Here is a 19,392-nt window from a genome sequence, read left to right on the forward strand (position 1 = left end):
ACCCCAGCATCCACTAGGACGATAGAGAAAATAAGAATTTACTTACCGATAATTCTATTTCTCGGAGTCCGTAGTGGATGCTGGGCGCCCATCCCAAGTGCGGATTATCTGCATTACTTGTACATAGTTACAAAAATCGGGTTATTATTGTTGTGAGCCATCTTTTCAGAGGCTCCGCTGTTATCATACTGTTAACTGGGTTCAGATCACAGGTTGTACAGTGTGATTGGTGTGGCTGGTATGAGTCTTACCCGGGATTCATAAATCCTTCCTTATTGTGTACGCTCGTCCGGGCACAGTACCTAACTGAGGCTTGGAGGAGGGTCATAGGGGGAGGAGCCAGTGCACACCACCTGATCCTAAAGCTTTACTTTTTGTGCCCTGTCTCCTGCGGAGCCGCTATTCCCCATGGTCCTTTCAGGAACCCCAGCATCCACTACGGACTCCGAGAAATAGAATTATCGGTAAGTAAATTCTTATTTTTCTTTTGTTGTCTATACTCTCTCTCTCTGTCTCTCCAAAGGGCCTTATTGGGGGAACTGTCTCCATATAGATATATCCCTGAGTGTGTGGGGGTGTGGGTACGTGTGTGTCAGCATGTCTGAAACGGAAGGCTCATCTAAGGAGAAGGTGGAGCAGATGATTGTGGTGTCTCCGTCGGCAACGCCGACACCTGATTGGTTGGGCATGTGGAATGTTTTAAATGACATAAAAGAATTGGACAAAGCAGAGTCCAGGGAAAAAGCAGGGAGTCAATCCATAGCTTTAATTGTGTCACAGGGCCCTTTAGGGTCTCAAAAACGTCCCCTATCCCAGATAGTAGACACTGATACCGACACAGATTCTGACTCCAGTGTCGACTACGATGTTGCAAGGTTACACCCAAGGGTGGCCAAAAGTATTCATTATATGATTATTGCAATAAAAGATGTTTTGCAGATCACAGATGACCCCTCTGTCCCTGACACAAGGGTACACATGTTTAAGGAAAAGAAACCCGAGGTAACATTTCCCCCATCTCATGAGCTGAACGCATTAGTTGAAAAAGCTTGGGAAACTCCAGACAAAAAACTGCAGATTCCCAAAAAAATTCTTATGGCGTATCCTTTCCCTGCACAGGACAGGGTACGGTGGGAATCCTCGCCCAGGGTGGACAAGGCTTTAATGCGCTTATCCAAGAAGGTGGCGCTACAGTCGCCAATATACATATGGGTGCTTTGCTCAGACCGGCAATAGCATCGGCTTGGGTTTGTAGCGCGGTAGCAGCTTGGACAGATACCTTGTCAGCTGATATTGATACCCTAGAGAGGGATACCTTTTTGCTGACCTTAGGTCACATCAAAGACGCAGTCTTATATATGAGAGACGCCCAGAGAGACGTCGGGCTACTAGGTTCAAGGGCCAACGCCATGGCGATCTCGGCTAGGCGAGCATTGTGGACCCGCCAATGGACGGGTGATGCCGACTCAAAGAGGCATATGGAAGTTTTACCTTACAAGGGTGAGGTTTTATTTGGGGAAGGTCTCGCGGACCTGGTTTCCACAGCTACCGCGGATAAATCTATTTTTTTGTCTTACGTTCCCCCACAGCAAAAGAAAACACCACAGAATCAGATGCAGTCTTTTTGGTCGCATAAGTCCAGAAGAGGTCGGGGCTCTTCCTTCCTCGCCAGAGGTAAGGGTAGAGGGAAAAGAATGCCTGCTACGGCCAGTTCTCAGGAACAGAAGTCCTCCCCGGCTTCTACTAGATCCACCGTATGACGCTGGGGCTCCACTGAGGGAGTCCGCACCGGTGGGGTCACGTCTTCGACTCTTCAGCCCCGTCTGGGGTCAGTCGGACGTGGATCCTTGAGCGATGGAAATAGTATCCCATGGCTACAAGCTGGAATTCGAAGACGTGCCTCCTCGCCGATTCTTCAAATCGGCTCTACCAGCTTCTCCCCCAGAGAGGGAGAGTGTTTTAGCTGCAATTCAAAAGCTGTGTCAACAGCAAGTGATTATCAAGGTTCCCCTAATACATCAGGAAAAAGGGTACTATTCAACCCTATTTGTGGTCCCGAAACCGGATGGCTCGGTCAGACCCATTCTAAATTTAAAATCCCTGAACCTGTACTTAAAAAAGTTCAAGTTCAGGATGGAATCGCTCAGGGCAGTTCTCTCCAGCCTGGAAGGGGGGGATTTTATGGTGTCATGTACCCATATATCCTCATCAGGCATACCTGAGATTCGCTGTACGGGACTGTCATTACCAGTTTCAGATGTTCACCAAAGTAATGGCGGAAATGATGGTGCTCCTGCGCAGGCAAGGAGTCACAATTATCCCGTACTTGGACGGTCTCCTGATAAAAGCGAGATCAAAGGAACAGTTGCAGAAAAGCGTGTCGCTCTCCCTAAGAGTACTACTGCAACATGGCTGGATTCTAAATCTACCAAAGTCACAGTTGGGTCCAACGACTCGGCTGTTTTTCTTAGGCATTATTCTGGACACAGAACAAAAGAGGGTTTTTCTCCCAATGAAAAAAGCCCAGGGACTCCAGAACATGGTCAGAGACCTGTTAAAACCGAAAAGAGTGTCAGTCCATCAATGCACTCGAGTACTGGGGAAAATGGTGGCGACCTACGAGGCCATCCCCTTCGGCAGGTTTCATGCGAGGACTTTTCAGTGGGACCTTCTGGACAAGTGGTCCGGGTCCCACCTTCAAATTGATCAGAAAATAACCCTGTCCCCAGGGCCAGAGTGTCTTTCCTGTGGTGGCTGCAGAGTGCTCACCTTCTAGAGGGTCGCAGGTTCGGCTTTCGGGACTGGGTTCTGGTGACCACGGACGCGAGCCTCCGAGGATGGGGAGCAGTCACACAAGGAAGGAATTTTCAGGGACTGTGGTCAAGCCAGGAGACTTGTCTACACATCAACATACTGGAATTGAGGGCCATATACAACGGCCTACGACAAGCGGAGAATATTCTTCGGAACCTACCGGTTCTGATTCAATCAGACAACGTCACAGTCGTGGCGGGACAAGGAGCAGAGTGGCAATGGTGGAAGCCACCAGGATTTTGCGCTGGGCAGAAAATCACGTAAGCGCTCTGTCAGCAGTATTCATTCCGGGAGTGAACAACTGGGAAGCAGACTTCCTCAGCAGACACGATCTCCATCCAGGAGAGTGGGGACTTCATCAAGAAGTTTTTGCAGAAATAACAAGTCTTTGGGGACTTCCTCATATAGACATGATGGCGTCACGCCTCAACAAGAAGCTTCGGAGGTATTGTGCCAGGTCAAAGGACCCTCAGGCAGTAGCGGTGGATGCCTTGGTGACACCATGGGTGTTCCAGTCGATCTATGTGTTCCCTCCTCTTTCTCTCATCTCAAAATATTGAGAATCATAAGACGAAAAAGAGTGCAGACAATACTCATTGTTCCAGATGGGCCTCGGAAGGGCCTGGTATTCAGATCTTCAGGAACTGCTCACAGAAGATCCATGGCCTCTTCCTCTCAGGGAGGACATGTTGCAGCAGGGGCCCTGCGTGTTCCAAGACTTACCGCGGTTACGTTTGACGGCATGGCAGTTGAACACCGAATCCTAGCTGGGAAGGGTTTACCGGAAGAAGTCATCCCTACTCTGATAAAGGCTAGGAAGGAGGTGATGGCGAAATATTATCACCGTATATGGAGGAAGTATGTTTCTTGGTGTGAAGCCAAGAATGCTCCTACAGAAGATTTCCATTTGGGCCGTTTTCTCCACTTTCTACAGACAGGAAAGTTAGGCTCCATTAAGGTACAGATTTCGGCCCTATCTATATTCTTCCAGAAAGAATTGGCTTCTCTCCCTGAAGTCCTGACTTTTGTAAAGGGAGTGCTACACATCCAGCCCCCCTTTTGTGGCCCCAGTGGCACTATGGGACCTTAACGTGGTGTTACAGTTCCTAAAATCTCACTGGTTTGAGCCTCTTCAAACGGTTGAATTAAAGTTTATCACTTGGAAGGTGGTCATGTGTTGGCCTTGGCATCTGCAAGGCGGGTGTCCGAATTGGCGGCCTTGTCTCATAAGAGCCCCTATCTCATTTTCCATGTGGATAGAGCAGAGTGGAGGACTCGTCCTCAATTTTTGCCTAAGGTGGTGTCATCGTTTCATATGAACCAACCTATTGTGGTGCCTGTGGCTACGGGAGACTTGCAGGATTCCAAAGCCCTTGATGTAGTCAGGGCCTTAAAACTTTACGTAGCCAGGATGGCTCGGATTAGGAAAACAGAAGCTCTGTTTGTCTTGTATGCCAACAAGGTTGGCGTTCCTGCTTCTAAGCAGAATATGGCTCGCTGGATCTGTAACACGATTCAGCAGGCTCATTCTACGGCTGGATTGCCGGTACCAAATTCGGTAAAGGCCCATTCCACTAGGACGGTGGGCTCTTCTTGGGCGGCTGCCCGAGGCGTCTCGGCTTTACAGCTTTGCCGAGCGGCGACTTGGTCGGGTTCAAACACTTTTGCAAAATTCTACAAGTTTGATACCCTGGCTGATGAGGACCTCATGTTTGCTCAATCGGTGCTGCAGAGTCATCCGCACTCTCCCGCCCGTTTTGGAGCTTTGGTATAATCCCCATGGTCCTTACGGAGTCCCCAGCATCCTCTAGGATGTAAGAGAAAATAAGATTTTAAACCTACCGGTAAATCTTTTTCTCCTAGTCCGTAGAGGATGCTGGGCGCCCGTCCCAGTGCGGACAAAATTCTGCAAGACTTGTATATAGTTGTTGCTTACATAAGGGTTATGTTACAGTTAAGATCAGTCGTTGGCTGATACTGTTTTGTTCATACTGTTAACTGGTTACGTATATTCCAGGTTATACGGTGTGGATGGTGTGGGCTGGAATGAATCTTGCCCTTAGATTAACAAAAATCCTTTCCTCGTACTGTCCGTCTCCTCTGGGCACAGTTTCTCTAACTGAGGTCTGGAGGAGGGGCATAGAGGGAGGAGCCAGTGCACACCCATTCTATCCTAAAGTCTTTATAGTGCCCATGTCTCCTGCGGAGCCCGTCTATACCCCATGGTCCTTACAGAGTCCCCAGCATCCTCTACGGACTAGGAGAAAAAGATTTACCGGTAGGTTTAAAATCTTATTTATATATATATATATACACACATATATATATATACATATACAGTGGTCGAGGTGGGAATTTTGAAGTGAGGGTATGGAAAATTTAAAGGGGTGTACTGTCCAGGGTCTACTGTTGCATACGTCAAAGGCGTGCACTCCGAAAAAGGGGTGTGTCCTTAAGAGGCACTGGATGAGAGGGAGGACATATGGCGGAGGAAGGACTGAGGGGTCTGGGGCATGGGGTGAGAGGGGGGATGCAGGGTGGGAGGAGGACATAATGAGCATTGGGACACTGGTTGGAGAGGGTTGCAGAGTGGGAGAGGGGCACCAGTTGAGAGGGGGTCTGCAGGGTGTGAATAGAACAAATTGGGGTGAGGGGAAGAGGGGGGACACAGGATGGGAGGATGCAGGTTGAGAAGGGGGTGTGCAGGTTGGGAGAGGACACAGGGTGAGAGGGGGATGTGCAGATTGGGAGAGGACGCAGGGTGAGAGGGGCATGTGCAGGTTGGGAGAGGACGCAGGGTGAGAGGGAGGGTGCAGGGTGAGAGGGGGGTGTGCAGTGTGGGAGAGGATGCAGGGTGAGAGGGGGTGTGCAGGGTGGGAGATGATGCAGGGTGAGAGGGGGATGTGCAGGTTGGGAGAGGGCGCAGGGTGAGAGGGGGATGTGCAGGTTGGGAGAGGACGCAGGGTGAGAGGGGGATGTGCAGGTTGGGAGAGGACGCAGGGTGAGAGGGGGATGTGCAGGTTGGGAGAGGACGCAGGGTGATAGGGGGGTGTGCAGGTTGGGAGAGAATGCAAGGTGAGAGGGGGGTGTACAGGTTGGGAGAGGACGCAGGGTGAGAGGGGCGTGTGCAGGTTGGCAGAGGACGCAGGGTGAGAGGGGGGTGTGCAGGGTGGGAGAGGATGCAGTTTGAGAAGGGGATGTGCAGGGTGAGAGGGGTGTGCAGGTTGGGAGAGGACGCAGGGTGAGAGGGGGATGTGCAGGGTGGGAGAGGATGCAGGGTGAGGGTGCAGGGTGAGAGGGGGATGTGCAGGGTGTGAGAGGATGCAGGGTGAGAGGGGGATGTGCAGGTTGGGAAAGGATGCAGAGTGAGAGGGGGGTGTGCAGGTTGGGAGAGGAAGCAGGGTGAGAGGTGTTTGTGCAGGGTGGGAGAGGAACATATTTGATTTTTATCTAATATTAAAAGCCTACCAGTAGGCGCACTGCGTGGCACCAGTGGTAGCAGGAACCGGGTGCATCGTGCAACCCATGTGGGAGCCCAGCGGCGGCAGGAACAAGAACTGGGAGCACCGACGTGGGAGCCCGGCAGCACCAGGGACGAGTGCCGGGCGCATAGCACGTGGGCGCCCGGCGGGGCTCCAGCAGGGACGGGAGCAGCATCTATAAGTGCAGCAGGCTGCCTCCTGCTGTGCTCAGCTGTCCTGTCTTCTATTAGGCCGGCGCCGGCAGCTACGAGTTTGCCTGCTAGTGCCGCGGGAATCCTTGAGCGCTGCAGATCAGATCGGTAAAGATCCGACCTCTGGCGGATGGCAGGGGGCCCATTTAGAAAGGGGAGCCCGGGGTACTTACACCCAGGGCCCCCCCTTAATCCGGCTCTGTACACAGTACAGTAATGCCCTGATGCAAAACAAGGTGGCATAAGTTCATCCCTAAATTAGCCCTTTGCTTGTCATATATTTGTGAACATTGCATTTTAACTTAAATTTGAATCTTTAACAAAAAATCTCAACATTGTTATGTATGCATTTTATTTTTCTTTCTCTTTTTGTAATGTGTAGCTGTCTGTACTGCTGCCCTCAGTAAAAGTAGCCGCAGACAGCGAAGTACTGGTTGAGCATCACCACTAATTGCTAAGGGGTAAATTTACTAAAGCTTCTGAAAATGAAAGTGGTGATGTTGTCCATAGCAACCAATCAGATAATGTCTATAATTTCTCTAGTGCATCCTAGAAAATGATACACAGAATCTGATTGGTTGCTATGTGCAACATCACCACTTTTCAATTTTAGAAGCTTAGTAAATATACACCTAAATATTTGAAGTTGAACTTTTTGTTTTTAATAATAATAATAATAATCATAATAATTTATTTATTTTAAACTTAAAAACTTTAGACTTTGAATCTTGGATTGGTTCCTAATAGATTTAATAATTGATTATGGTTATTGATTAATGCTGATTATCTGAAATTGTAAAATCATCTAGTAAATTACAAACGACCTATAAACAATATTAGTAATCGTTATTTTTCTTTACAGACGGCCTACACCATCATGAAGAATAACCAGTATAGTGAGGACATTAACATTACCTATGACCCCAGGTTGCGGGAGAGGGTAAGCTCTTACCAGATATACAGTACATGTAGTGTTTACTGCTTTTTTTATTTTTTTTTATTATTCTCAGACTTAAAAAGGACGTGTAATGATGATCTAAGCTCAGGCAACTGAATTGTGCTGTGTAAGTGGCAGAATAGAAAGATTACAAATCTTGCTCAACATATTATTAGGATCTCTTCAATATCACTCTCATCGGGAGGACTGTCCTTTGTGAATTTCTTGGTACATACCGGCATAAATGGTATATACCATGTACCTGATAACTGGTGGGATGTACTGCATCGCGGATGCGATGCTTATTACATCCCGCCCTCTCCAATATCCTTGCTTTGGTAATTTGACCCTTTTGCTGCCACATTTGTACCTCCAAATGGGCAGGCCAGATTTCACCTTGAAAGGACATAATTGGTCACAGCCAGCGTAGGGATAACGTAGTAAGTACTGTACTTAGGGCCTGATTCAGAGGTGTTTTGGACTGCACATGTGTCACGGTTACACTGTATGTGGTGATTAATTAGCGAGTACGTACTCAGTGATGACTTATTTGCAAAGTGAGTGACAGCTAGTGAGTGTTTGTTGGAGGTAACCGGGTGGCTTGTCAAATGTGGGCGTGCCACAAACGTTTCCTGAGCTCAAATGTGTGGGTGTGCCACGAACGTTTCCTGAGCTTGTCTCAGCCGCTGACTGACGATTTGTAGGTAGTTGTGCTGGCCCCTCCGTTTTAATTCCAGTGATCATTCTGAGCAAGCATAGAGTTGCGGCATTAGGATATTTTCACAGATCCACTGCGTACAGGATCACAGTAGTTGAGGCATTTGTGTCCACCTCTGAATCAGGGGGGTGATTCAGACCTGATCGCTGGGCTGCTTATTTTGCTGTCCTGCGTTCAGATAGTTGCCGCCCCCAGGGGGAGTGTGTATTCACCGTGCAAGTGTGCGATCCTATGTGTATGCCAAGCTGCTATAATCCACTGTGTGCAGTCTCTGCGCAGCCCAGGACTTACTCCTACAGTATGATCATAAGAGGCTGATCGCGGTCGGAGCTGCCATCAGACACCCTCCCTGATAACACTTGGGCACGCCTGCGTTTTTCCGGACACTCCCACTAAACAGTCAGTTACCACCCACAAACGGCGTCTTCCTGTCAATCACCTTGCGAACGCCGTGCGATCGTAATTTTCTCACCATCCTTTCGCTGACCGGCGATGCCCATTGTTGTCCGACACGCGTGTGCATTGCGGTGCATACACATGCGTAGTTATGACTTGATTGCCTGCTGTGTGAAAAACGCACAGCAGCGATCAGGTCTGAATCACCCCCCAGGTCCATTGTCTTGCCTTTAGGCAATTCTATCTGCACCCTGAATGAACACAGGGTGATAATGGGATGTTGAGGGCACCTGCATCTTTAATATGGATTAGGTCCCAGTGAGCTAAAGACCTCTATATATAGTGTATAGACCTCTGTATAGTGTTATGTAAGCCTGACTCGTGTTCCTGACTCTATAGTTTAGAAAAAGTAGTTTGTTGCTATTACTCTTAAATGCATGATGTTCTCCCTATGAGATCAGCAGATGTAATAATTGCCGGCTTCAAATGTTATACATTCCAGAAATACGGCATTGCAGAGGGACGGCCTCTTAGTGAGCTGAAAACCATGGCAAAGAAATCTGGGGAGCAGTGTCCTTCATACACCCCTCCCGGCGGAGAGACCCTGGAACAGGTAACATCGGTGTCAGAACTCAGAATCCTGATGTACTTGCAAAACATCAATGTAAAGCATGTCGGTAATGTTAGCATATGGAGTCCTTTACTTTGTAATATCCTATTCAATAAGCAGTGACTTCACGCCAGCAGTGTTTTAAAGCTTCCAGAATAATAGGGACGTGCTGTTCAGTTTCATGGGTATAGAGTGTCAAATGTTATCACCCTATGTGATAGAGAGCCCTAATGCACAGAGAATTGTGACCTAATAAATGTAAGTTACATATATCCTGTACATCATACAAGGGATGCGAGATACAATGACGTATATAAATATATCACCATGATTGGCATCATGAAGAACATCCATATTTTATATGCGTGGTATAGCTTAAATACTGTCCCATATACACCACCAACAATGTAGTGCCTATGGCATACTGGGGTAAATGTATGAAGCAGTGATAAGTGAAGAAGTGAGCCAGTGGAGACGTTGCCCATGGCAACCAATCAGCTACTCTGTAATTTTTTCCGTATGCAAATTATAAATGTTACTTCAATGCTGATTGGTTGCCATAGGCAACTTCTCCGCTCTTATCACGGGTATGGATCATTAGATCGACATTGTCTAGGTCGACAATATTTAGATCGACAACTATAGGTCGACAGGGTCAGATGGTCGACATGTTCTAGGTCGACAGGTCAAAAGGTCGACATGAGTTTTATATGTTTTTTTTGTGTCGTTTTCTTCGTAGAGTGACCGGGAACCACAATTAGTGCACCGTGTCCCCTCGCATGGCTCGCTTCGCTCGCCATGCTTCGGTCAAGGTGCCTCGCTCCGCTACTGCTTCGCTCGGCACAGATTACCGTTCTAATCGTAATCTACCTGGTTTGTTAAGTATGAAAAAGTAAAAAAAATTATATTTAAAAAAAAAAAACCTCATTTTGACCTGTCGACCTAGAATATGTCGACCTTCTGACCCTGTCGACCTAGTGACTGTCGACCTAAACATTGTCGACCTAGACACTGTCGATCTTCAGACCGGATCCCCTTATCACTGCTTCATACATTTACCCCATAGAATCAAGAAAAGAGTTGATGTTTAGTATCTAAAAAGGAGAGCTGTTGCTATGGATTTTTATTGAGAAATCTGGTCTGTGACTGAGGAGGTGATGAAGTAAAACTGAAGAAGCATTCTGAAATAAATCACAAAGGGTTGTTTTTTTCCCTCACTGTGTAATAGGTCAGAGCGCGTGCCAAAGATTTCTTTGAATTTCTCTGCCATCTGGTAATGGATGAAACGACTTCCAGAGACCAGTCCGAGCTCGGTGCCGCGGGAAGAGAGCGGATGACTGTGCTCAACCTGGCCCCATTTACAAATCACAAGAGTGAGACTCAGGCTGGCTTCCCCGACAGCAGCGATGTCACGCTGGACGCTAACATTCTGCTGGTGAGTCACGGAGCTTACATGAGGAACTGGATGAAGTACTTTGTAGAAGACCTGCAATTCACTTTTCCGCCTGACCTGAAGAAGCTGCGAGAACTGTCCGTTAGCCCGAATACTGGCATAAGTCATTTCATTATCAGTCTTAAGCCTGAAGAAGTCACTACACCCGACGTCTGTTGCATTTGTATTAATCGCCACGATCACTTGGCAGACATGAATGCGGACACCAGCCATTATGTGGTATAATGTGCACTGACCTCACTTATCAGTGTGCCCGGCTGGCAGGGCATGCTGGCAGTTGTAGTTTAACAACAGCTGGGAACCCAGGGCTTGCTTTACACCATTGCCTATTATTTATATTTGAGGAAAGGAATCGTGACTTTGACTTTTTTAGATATAAAAGAAAATGACATTTGACAGTATGCATGTCTCTCAGATGATGGGCTGCATGTTTCTAAACTCTTAAACTGTTATATAGTCTATGACGGTCTTTGGAGAATCAGAGCAAAATAAACAAAAACCTCAAAAACTGTTTTGAAGGACCACATTTGGTCCACTGTCCAACTCCTAAAGACGGTCTGTTCCTCTGCAGCCAATGTTGAATGTCATTAGTTTTAATCCACGTGTCAATCGGCGGTTTAAAACTGAAGCTCCTTAACAGTAGCGAGGACTAACAGACTGATTGTCTCTATGTTGAATCCGTTGCACACTATCCTTTCTGTAAATGTCTAAATATGGCTGTATGAAGGGTTTAGTCACCATATCCATTCAAGTATAACGACTACACGATTATTTTCTGTCTATTTATCTTTGTGTTTCTTCATTTGCTGTTTTTGTTTTATTTATTTGTTTTTTGATTTTGCATGGAAGTGTTTGTTGAAACTGAAATTGTAAATATTATTCAAAAGGGCTAATTTAAATGTATCAATGTGGTGTGTAAATGTAAAGTCAAACCATTAGCCTGTTTTTATGCCATGTGTGTTCAGTTTGATAAGTATACCTCTTGTATTCTTTCACTTCACCCCTTGGCCAAGATTTAATGTTACGTTCTATAGTCAGTAACAACTTCCATAGTAAAAGGGAGCAAATAGCCTTGTGAGCTGTCCGTTGTAGTAACAATGCAGAGACATGTTGGCCCTCTAGTGGTCGTTAATGGCTGAATTCTAACTAGAATAGAGAATTGCTACTTAACTTTTATTCTGGAGTTGAGAAAATTCACAATAATTTCTTGAACTTTAGGTTACATGAAAAATCCGCCTGAACTCAGAGTGAGGTACATAATGGCTACGTTGTATATAGTTTTTAAACATTTTCCATCCATGCAAAATTAGAATGTGAACATGATCATATTTGCTGGTCAAATAAAAATGAAACTGGTAAAATACTACAAAATGTAACCATTTGTTTGAACAGGCAACACTTACCAGAGCCGGATTAAGACCCCATAGGGCCCTACGTGAGTTCGGGGCTCTCACCGTTCCTATTCATCCCCTCAAAATTAATTTTTCCAGACAAATGAAACTAACCCACCCCACAAATAATTTAAACCACAGTGAAGTATAAACATGTGCTGGGTAATGATGCAGGATTCACTGTGCAGTCCATGACCAGAGTCTTTTACCTATATACACTCCCCTCTCCAGCAATCAGCGCAACACAATCAGCCATAGAACAAACACATTGTGTGCACCCTTGTACTGCACACACACATCACTGCAGATATTCTGCAGAAATAATTCAAAGATAAAAAAAATATATATACATACTGTATCAAACGCTGCAAACTCTGCGCCATGTGGCCGCCTTATGTACAAACGAGCACGCACATTTAGTGACTACGACGTCAGACTCCACCCAGATACAGACATAGGGACTCCCAATCCCTCCAATGCAGAAAGTCGTGCAACAACGAATAATGCATTAAGTGTAGCACAATATGTGTGGTACACATTGCATTCATGCCACACATGAGCATTATTATCCAAAACCACTACACACACTATGCTGGGAGGATGACGTGCTCAAACTTCACCTTATCACAAAAAAAAACAGCAAAAAGTTCTTAAAAAAACAAACACAGCCAAATAAACACCAGATTTCAGTAGGCTGTACCATGTAAATAGCTACACATTTATACAGGCTGTTCAAAATACAGGATGTTCAAAAATTCAAGCAACCGTATGGGGAAAATATTTATTTCAAAGTAATTTCTGAAAGTGGTCACCGTTCTGTGCGTCACACAAATGGACACGGCTAATCATGCTCTTGAACACCCTTTGCAATGTTTCCCGTAAAATTGCATCGACACCGTTCTGAATGTTTGCTTGCAATTCTGGAATACTGTGAGGGTGAGTTGCGTAGGCAGCATCCTTCAGGTACCTCCACAAGAAAAAGTCGAGGGGTGTTAAATCCAGAGATTACGCTGGCCACAACCCCCATGAAATCAGTCGTCCCTGTCCTGAAACTTGTCGTATACCCTCTTGTTTTGTTTGGAGCAAACTGTTCCGTACTTTTCTGTTAAGGTCTCCTGTGTCCGGGCATAACCGCCAGAGTAGATGTACTGCGTGACCATGAATGCTGCTGAAACGTGTACCCCATGGGTCCTTAGTTCCAATATTCAATGTTCTTCACCACCTAGAAAACAAAACCATTACGTGCTTTTTCCCATACAGTTGCGTAACTTTTTGAACACCCTGTACTGCAGGAGGTGTCAATAGTGTGTATTGTGAGTTGGAAAATATGGTAAAAAAAAGAAATATATGAAAACTCGTTTCTCTAAACTTTTTATCCTCTAATAAGTCACATACAGCTGTGTACATCTTTGTATCCAACCTAGTAAATACCTCACTGCTTCAATTCATTACGGTGGACTCTATTCTTCCTCAGCAGTCAGCAAACGTTACACAGTCCCACCAGGCATTGCCTCACTCTGATGAGTCCCACCCATGAGGCTGCTGCTAATCTCCTCCATGGGTCAGAAAAGCATGTGTTGAGCTCCAGCAAGCAGAGCTCAGAACATGCCTCTCTGGCCTTTTTTGTTCAGTCTCATGGATCTACTCCACTCTCAGCAATGCAGTGCACTCAGTGTTCCCTGATGCTCAGTCCCTACATGTAGCTGACGGGTCTTATTAACTATTGAGACAGCTGGACTGTGTGGTGATGTCCTGTGCCGCCTTGTCTGTAATCTGTCTCTGACACATACAATTTATTTTAACGAGTTAAAGAAATGTGATCACGTCTTACAGAAACGTGGTCAACATATGTGACATTTTAGACTGTGCACGGGAGTTTGCATGTCCAGGGCAGCCACTGCGGCCAAGCTGGACGAAACTGGCTGCTTTTACCATAAACATTTACTGGCCAAGTATGACTGAATTTCAAAACCGTTTGAATTATTGGAGCATCTCTGATTCTAATGCTGCTCAGCAGTGAGATGTCATTTGAGCTTTTTTGCAATTTATTTTAATAAAGAAAGGTACATGGCAGTACTGTAACACTGACTTTACTTGATAACCTTTAGGTTTATATACCAGACTATATAGTATGGGAAAAACAGGTTTAATTAAGTATTTATACCTGACTGTAACTTACAAGCAGGACATAACCGTTCTAGGGACAGTGTTAAATGATTATACCATGATTAACTAATATGTCATAAAGCTGATAATTGTCCGAGAAATGTGTCCGTGTTTTTTATTCTAGCATTATTACTCTGTAAATACCTTTTGTAGGAGCGTGTGTGAATGACAACGTACGTTTCTGCCTTTTCAGAATGCAGTTACAGTGGGGAAGGGGAGCTGGTAGTGATTATGGCAGTTCATAACAATTCACATAATTATACATGTGCATCTAATTGCAGTTCTAATGGGTATTTGTCCCCACTACCAAGCTTTCTCATTACATCTGCTACCGCACAAGGTGAATGCCTGCAGAGAAGATGCATAAATATGGAGCGTAAAGAGGGAGGGGGCAGCCTATGGATACATAACAATACTTATTACCCATAGCAAACATACTAAACATTATTACCCTCCAGAAGGACAGGCATTGCTGCTTATTCTTAATGAAAACTCCCTAAATATTTGTTTGTTCCTATCATATTTAGTGGAAACCACCTGATTGACCGTGGGATTTTCTTTTAACGAGCATGTAATTCATTCTTATTAAAGCCTGTGTATTACTGAGCTAAATGATAATTAAAAGTAGCAGATTTAAGTAAATCAATATATCATTTTATCTACATGGTACTTTGGGCAACCCCTCAATGGGGTGACCAGATTGCACGCCATCTTTACAGGAAAGCTTGCTACAGATTAGTGCATTTAGATTCCGGAATGGTGATGTCAAAAATAATATAGCAAATATGAAATCCCATTTAAGAATGACTGGTAGTAGTGCTATGTGTTTATTCTCAATAGGTAATATCAAATCAAAAAAATATATTTAAGGAAAACCGTGGAAAATTGCATAAATGCAAAGGTTTTATTAAACACTATTTAAAACCAAAGAGATAAAAAATATATTTTTATTAAAAACAAAGCCATGATGAAACATCGGATGTGTACAGCCATAGACAAAAGTTTTGAGAATGACATAAGTATTGGCTTTCACAACGTTTGTTGCCTCAGTTTTTATGATGTCAATTTGCACATACTCCAGAATGCCATGAAGAGTGATCAGATGAATTGCAGTTAATTGCAAAGTCCCTCTTTGCCATGACAATGAACTTAGGGCCTAATTCAGCATGAGATGCATCTGCGATGCCTTCGCATGCTGAAGCCCCCGTGCAGTGTGCGCACACAGTGAGATGCGACGGCATCTCAGTTATGTGAACACCTCTGCCTGATAGAGGCGTTTGCGGAGCGAGCCGCGGGGGCTGCGTGACGTCACCCGCAGCCGCTGCGACCCAAAACATGGCATCCCAGTGACTGCCTTCAAAGCTAGGCTGCGGAGGCAGGGGCTACTCTAGCCATGCGAGTACTTCGCTGTTTAGCGAAGCACTCGTAAATAAGCAGGGGAAAGGGGGGGGCAGGAATGTGGAGAGGCCTTTTCCTGTGCTAGGGGGCCCCCCACATGTTAGTGGAATGAGTTGTAGATTTGGGAACTTGCGCAAAACTATAACTCATGCTGAATTAGGACTTTAATCACAAAATCAACTTTTCGACTACGTTTTAGCCCTGCCACAAAAGGACCAGCTGACATCATGTCAGTGATTCTCTCGTTAAAACAGGTGAGTGTTGATGAGGACAAGGCTGGAGATCAGTCTGTCATGCTGATTGAGGTAGAATAATGGACTTGAAGCTGTAAAAGGAGGGTGGTGCTTGAAATCATTGTTCTTCCTCTGTTAACCATGGTTACCAGCAAGGAAACACGCGCAGTCATCACTGCTTTGCACAAAAAGGGCTTCACAGGCAAGGATATTGCTGCTCGGATCATCAAGAACTTCAAGGAGAGAGGTTCAATAGTTGTGAAGAAGGCTTTAGGGTGTCCAAGAACGTCCAGCAAACGCCAGGACCGTCTCCTAAAGTTGATTCAGCTGCGGGATCGGGGCACCACTAGTGCAGAGCTTGCTCAGGAATGGCAGGTGTGATCAGATGTGAAGGGGGAGCAGATACTCCATTACACTTTACTATTTAACATTCATACAGTGGAAAGCTGGTGGCACTGAACGTTGTACCTCCATGACTCTTGTGAGAATATTTTTATGTTTTGGGCTTGAAGCAGTAACTAATAAAAGTTCTTATTGTTAGCGCCACTCGAATATGAATGAAACTATTTTTCTGCTGTACCACATCTTGGGCCTAACTCAGACCCAATTGCTGCAGCGGCAGCGATCGTAGCCTGATGCCCTATGTCTAGTGCGCACGCGCAGCGGTCACACTGTGCGTGTGCACCCAGTGAGATGCAAAAGCATCTCCCTGCTGTGATTGCCTCTGCCTGATTGACAGGCGGTTGTTGGGCTGGAGGGGTCGTGCCAACGGCGTTAGAACGCCGTTGGTGGGGCGCGGTCCAGACAACTGCTGGCTGCTTGCCTGGGTAAAATATCTGGGGATATACATTAGACTGTTACAGGTACCCGTTGCCTGTAAATTAAGTAGGTGCATTCAGCAAATATCGACAATCATGAGATAGCTGGGACTGTGTCGGGGGCGCTATGGTGACCAGGATAAAATGTTTATTTTATATTTTTAAAATTAGTTCTCCATTAGAAAGCAATGAAGTCAGATTCCATGGGTGCAGCCGGTATAATTATGTGAGCAGTATTAATAAGCCTGTGTCCCTGGCAGATATTCACAGGAAGTATATTTGGCATAACTGGATTGTATGACATGTTCCTCTCCTTCAGCTATGTGGGATACATGACACACGGTATGAAATGTGAGGAGTCAGAAAGAAAAATAATGATGCACATAGACCTAAGACCTCTGCCATAGATAACATTGCCGTCTTCTTAGAGAGCTGGAAGTAAAATATTGCATTACTTTATATGAAAACCGCTGCTAGTGACAGTCACTGGCTCACGGATAAATCCACCTAGACCCAGGACAGTTTTAAACCTTATGCCTAGTAAGAAAGTACAGGAGCTGTCGCCTGAGGAGGCCCTTTATGTGACAGCCATTTCCAGGGGTGGATTGGGATGGAAAATCAGCTTGAGAAATTTTTGGAAGCAGCCCTAATGGGGGTGGGGTCTGTTGAGAGGGTGAGGTCTGCCGAGGGGGGTGTGATTCCTCCTCACAGGGCTTGTTTCTTAGTTGGCCGTGGTTGTAACCTTTCATGTTGCTTTTGCTTCAGTTGTGTCTGCAACTTTATGCTGATGCCACTACAATGACCTTTCTTGGGGTACATCTATACATCTGAAATGTGCAAGGACTGAGATGCCCACTTTCAGTGTCTACAGGGGCTGCAATCATGCTTTGTGCATCTTTAGATGCCACCATCGGTTGCACCATTGAAACTTTTACCAGCCCTATGCTAGGTGCAGATCATCCGTCTGAGAATGGCCTCCGATGTAAGCGATTCAGCGTCACTATACACATCCACTTTCAACAATACACTCATACTATGTTACATCTGTGTCTGATCAGCCCGGGCCGGCATGCAGTGTGAGTTGGCCCGACAGAGCGGAGAATGTGGCTGGCCCAGTGGGCGCTTTCCCACTTCTCCGGTGGCCCGATCCACCACAAGCCATTTCCATGATGTGGACTTAGGGTGGGTACACATTAAGACAATATGTCATCTGATAATACAGATCGAAGCGACATATCGTCCACATTGTGTAGTGTGTACCCTCAATTGCATGCTCCCAAGGGTCCTCAGCGATGTCACATCTTATGTTCTGTATGTCAGATGTGACAACCCAGGAGAATGGTGGAACGCTATATCGTTCTGTCTGTACAGGTGACCAATGTATCGTTACATCGGTTGGCCTCGATCCAAGTCCTTGTAATGTGTGCCTGGCTTAAAGCTGACTATCCACCTACAGACTGCTTCTACCTGATAGGGGTTCATCAATGTCTTCCTCAGCAGTGTTATTGTCAACCTTTTGACTACATCCCCTTGTGGCTTGGGTAAAGGGCCCCATACACTAGAACAATAATTCCCAATTTCATCCCATTTCGGGCAGATATATCGGGTGAAATCGGGCATTTTGGATGCGTTTCCGATCCGATGCGCATTCCCGTTAGGGTCGGATCGGCTCCCCTAGATCGTTAGTGCTGCACTCGTGATATGTCAATTCCCGCAGGCATGGCTAGGATCGCATACGATATATTGCATGCAAAATGTACCAAATCGTATGGAACCAGTTCCGGGAAACTCCCGGGAGACTTCAAGAGAAATCGCCTCCGACTTCAGCCTCAGACATATCGTTGTAGTGTATGGGGCCCTTAAGAAATATCAACATTCATCACCCCAAACTCTGTCCTCAAGATACTCTAACGCTATGGGTGCAATGTTTATTCATGCTTGGCCAGTGGTGATTTACTTTCTCCTAGTGGCTGCAGTGGCATCTCCCTGGTTCCGGCGGTCATGTGTAGGTAAAAAAAATATTGTCCTATCACTAACCCTCCCAGTAGTGCCTAACCCCACCCCCTCCAGCTCAGCCCCAACCCTCCCTCCCACAGTCTAACCCTACTGTCTGACAATGTTGACATTTCACTGATCAATATTTTGTCAGTCAACATCGTAACAGTTGACATTGTCCGCCCCCCCCCCCTTATATAAAATGGAGGCAGGGCGCGCAAAAATATATATATAGGGGCGTGGCTTCATGGGGAAGGGGTGTGACCACAAAATAATTAAAATTCATATTACGGTGCGCAGTAGTCTCCATTATTCAAATTACGCCGCACAGTAGCACCACTACACCAGGTAGAGCCCCTTTTTACACATTATGGCAGCCAGTCCCCCTTTTTACACATTATGGCAGCCAGTCCCCCTTTTTACACATTATGGCTGCCAGTCCCCCTTTTTACACATTACGGCAGACAGCATCCCCTTTTTACACATTACGGAAGACAGCGTCCCCCTTTTTACACATTACGGCAGACAGCGTCCCCTTTTTACACATTACGGCAGACAGCGTCCCCTTTTTACACATTACGGCAGAGTCCCCTTTTTACACATTACGGCAGACAGCGTCCCCTTTTTACATATTACGGCAGACAGCGTCCCCCTTATTACTCATTACGGCAGACAGCGTCCCCCTTTTTACACGTTACGGCAGTCAGTGTCCCCTTTTTACACATTACGGCAGACAGCGTCCCCTTTTTACACATTAGGTAGACAGGAGAGATAGATAGATACTTACCAT

At 45.9% G+C, this 19,392-nt stretch overlaps 1 protein-coding gene across 1 annotated transcript in view; it reads left to right on the forward strand.

Annotated features, from left to right (window-relative positions):
• The window catches only part of TIGAR (TP53 induced glycolysis regulatory phosphatase), a 79,159-nt gene extending 64,900 nt beyond the window's left edge, over positions 1–14,259 (forward strand). Inside the window, exons 4-6 of the mRNA XM_063928475.1 lie at positions 7,350–7,427; positions 9,041–9,151; positions 10,377–14,259. Of these exons, the coding sequence (XP_063784545.1) occupies positions 7,350–7,427; positions 9,041–9,151; positions 10,377–10,826 (639 nt within the window). The 3' untranslated portion in view covers positions 10,827–14,259. The remainder of the gene's footprint in view (positions 1–7,349; positions 7,428–9,040; positions 9,152–10,376) is intronic.
• Positions 14,260–19,392: the final 5,133 nt, after the last annotated feature.

Source organism: Pseudophryne corroboree, chromosome 6 (assembly GCF_028390025.1).
Source record: "Pseudophryne corroboree isolate aPseCor3 chromosome 6, aPseCor3.hap2, whole genome shotgun sequence".
NCBI lineage: Eukaryota > Metazoa > Chordata > Amphibia > Anura > Myobatrachidae > Pseudophryne > Pseudophryne corroboree.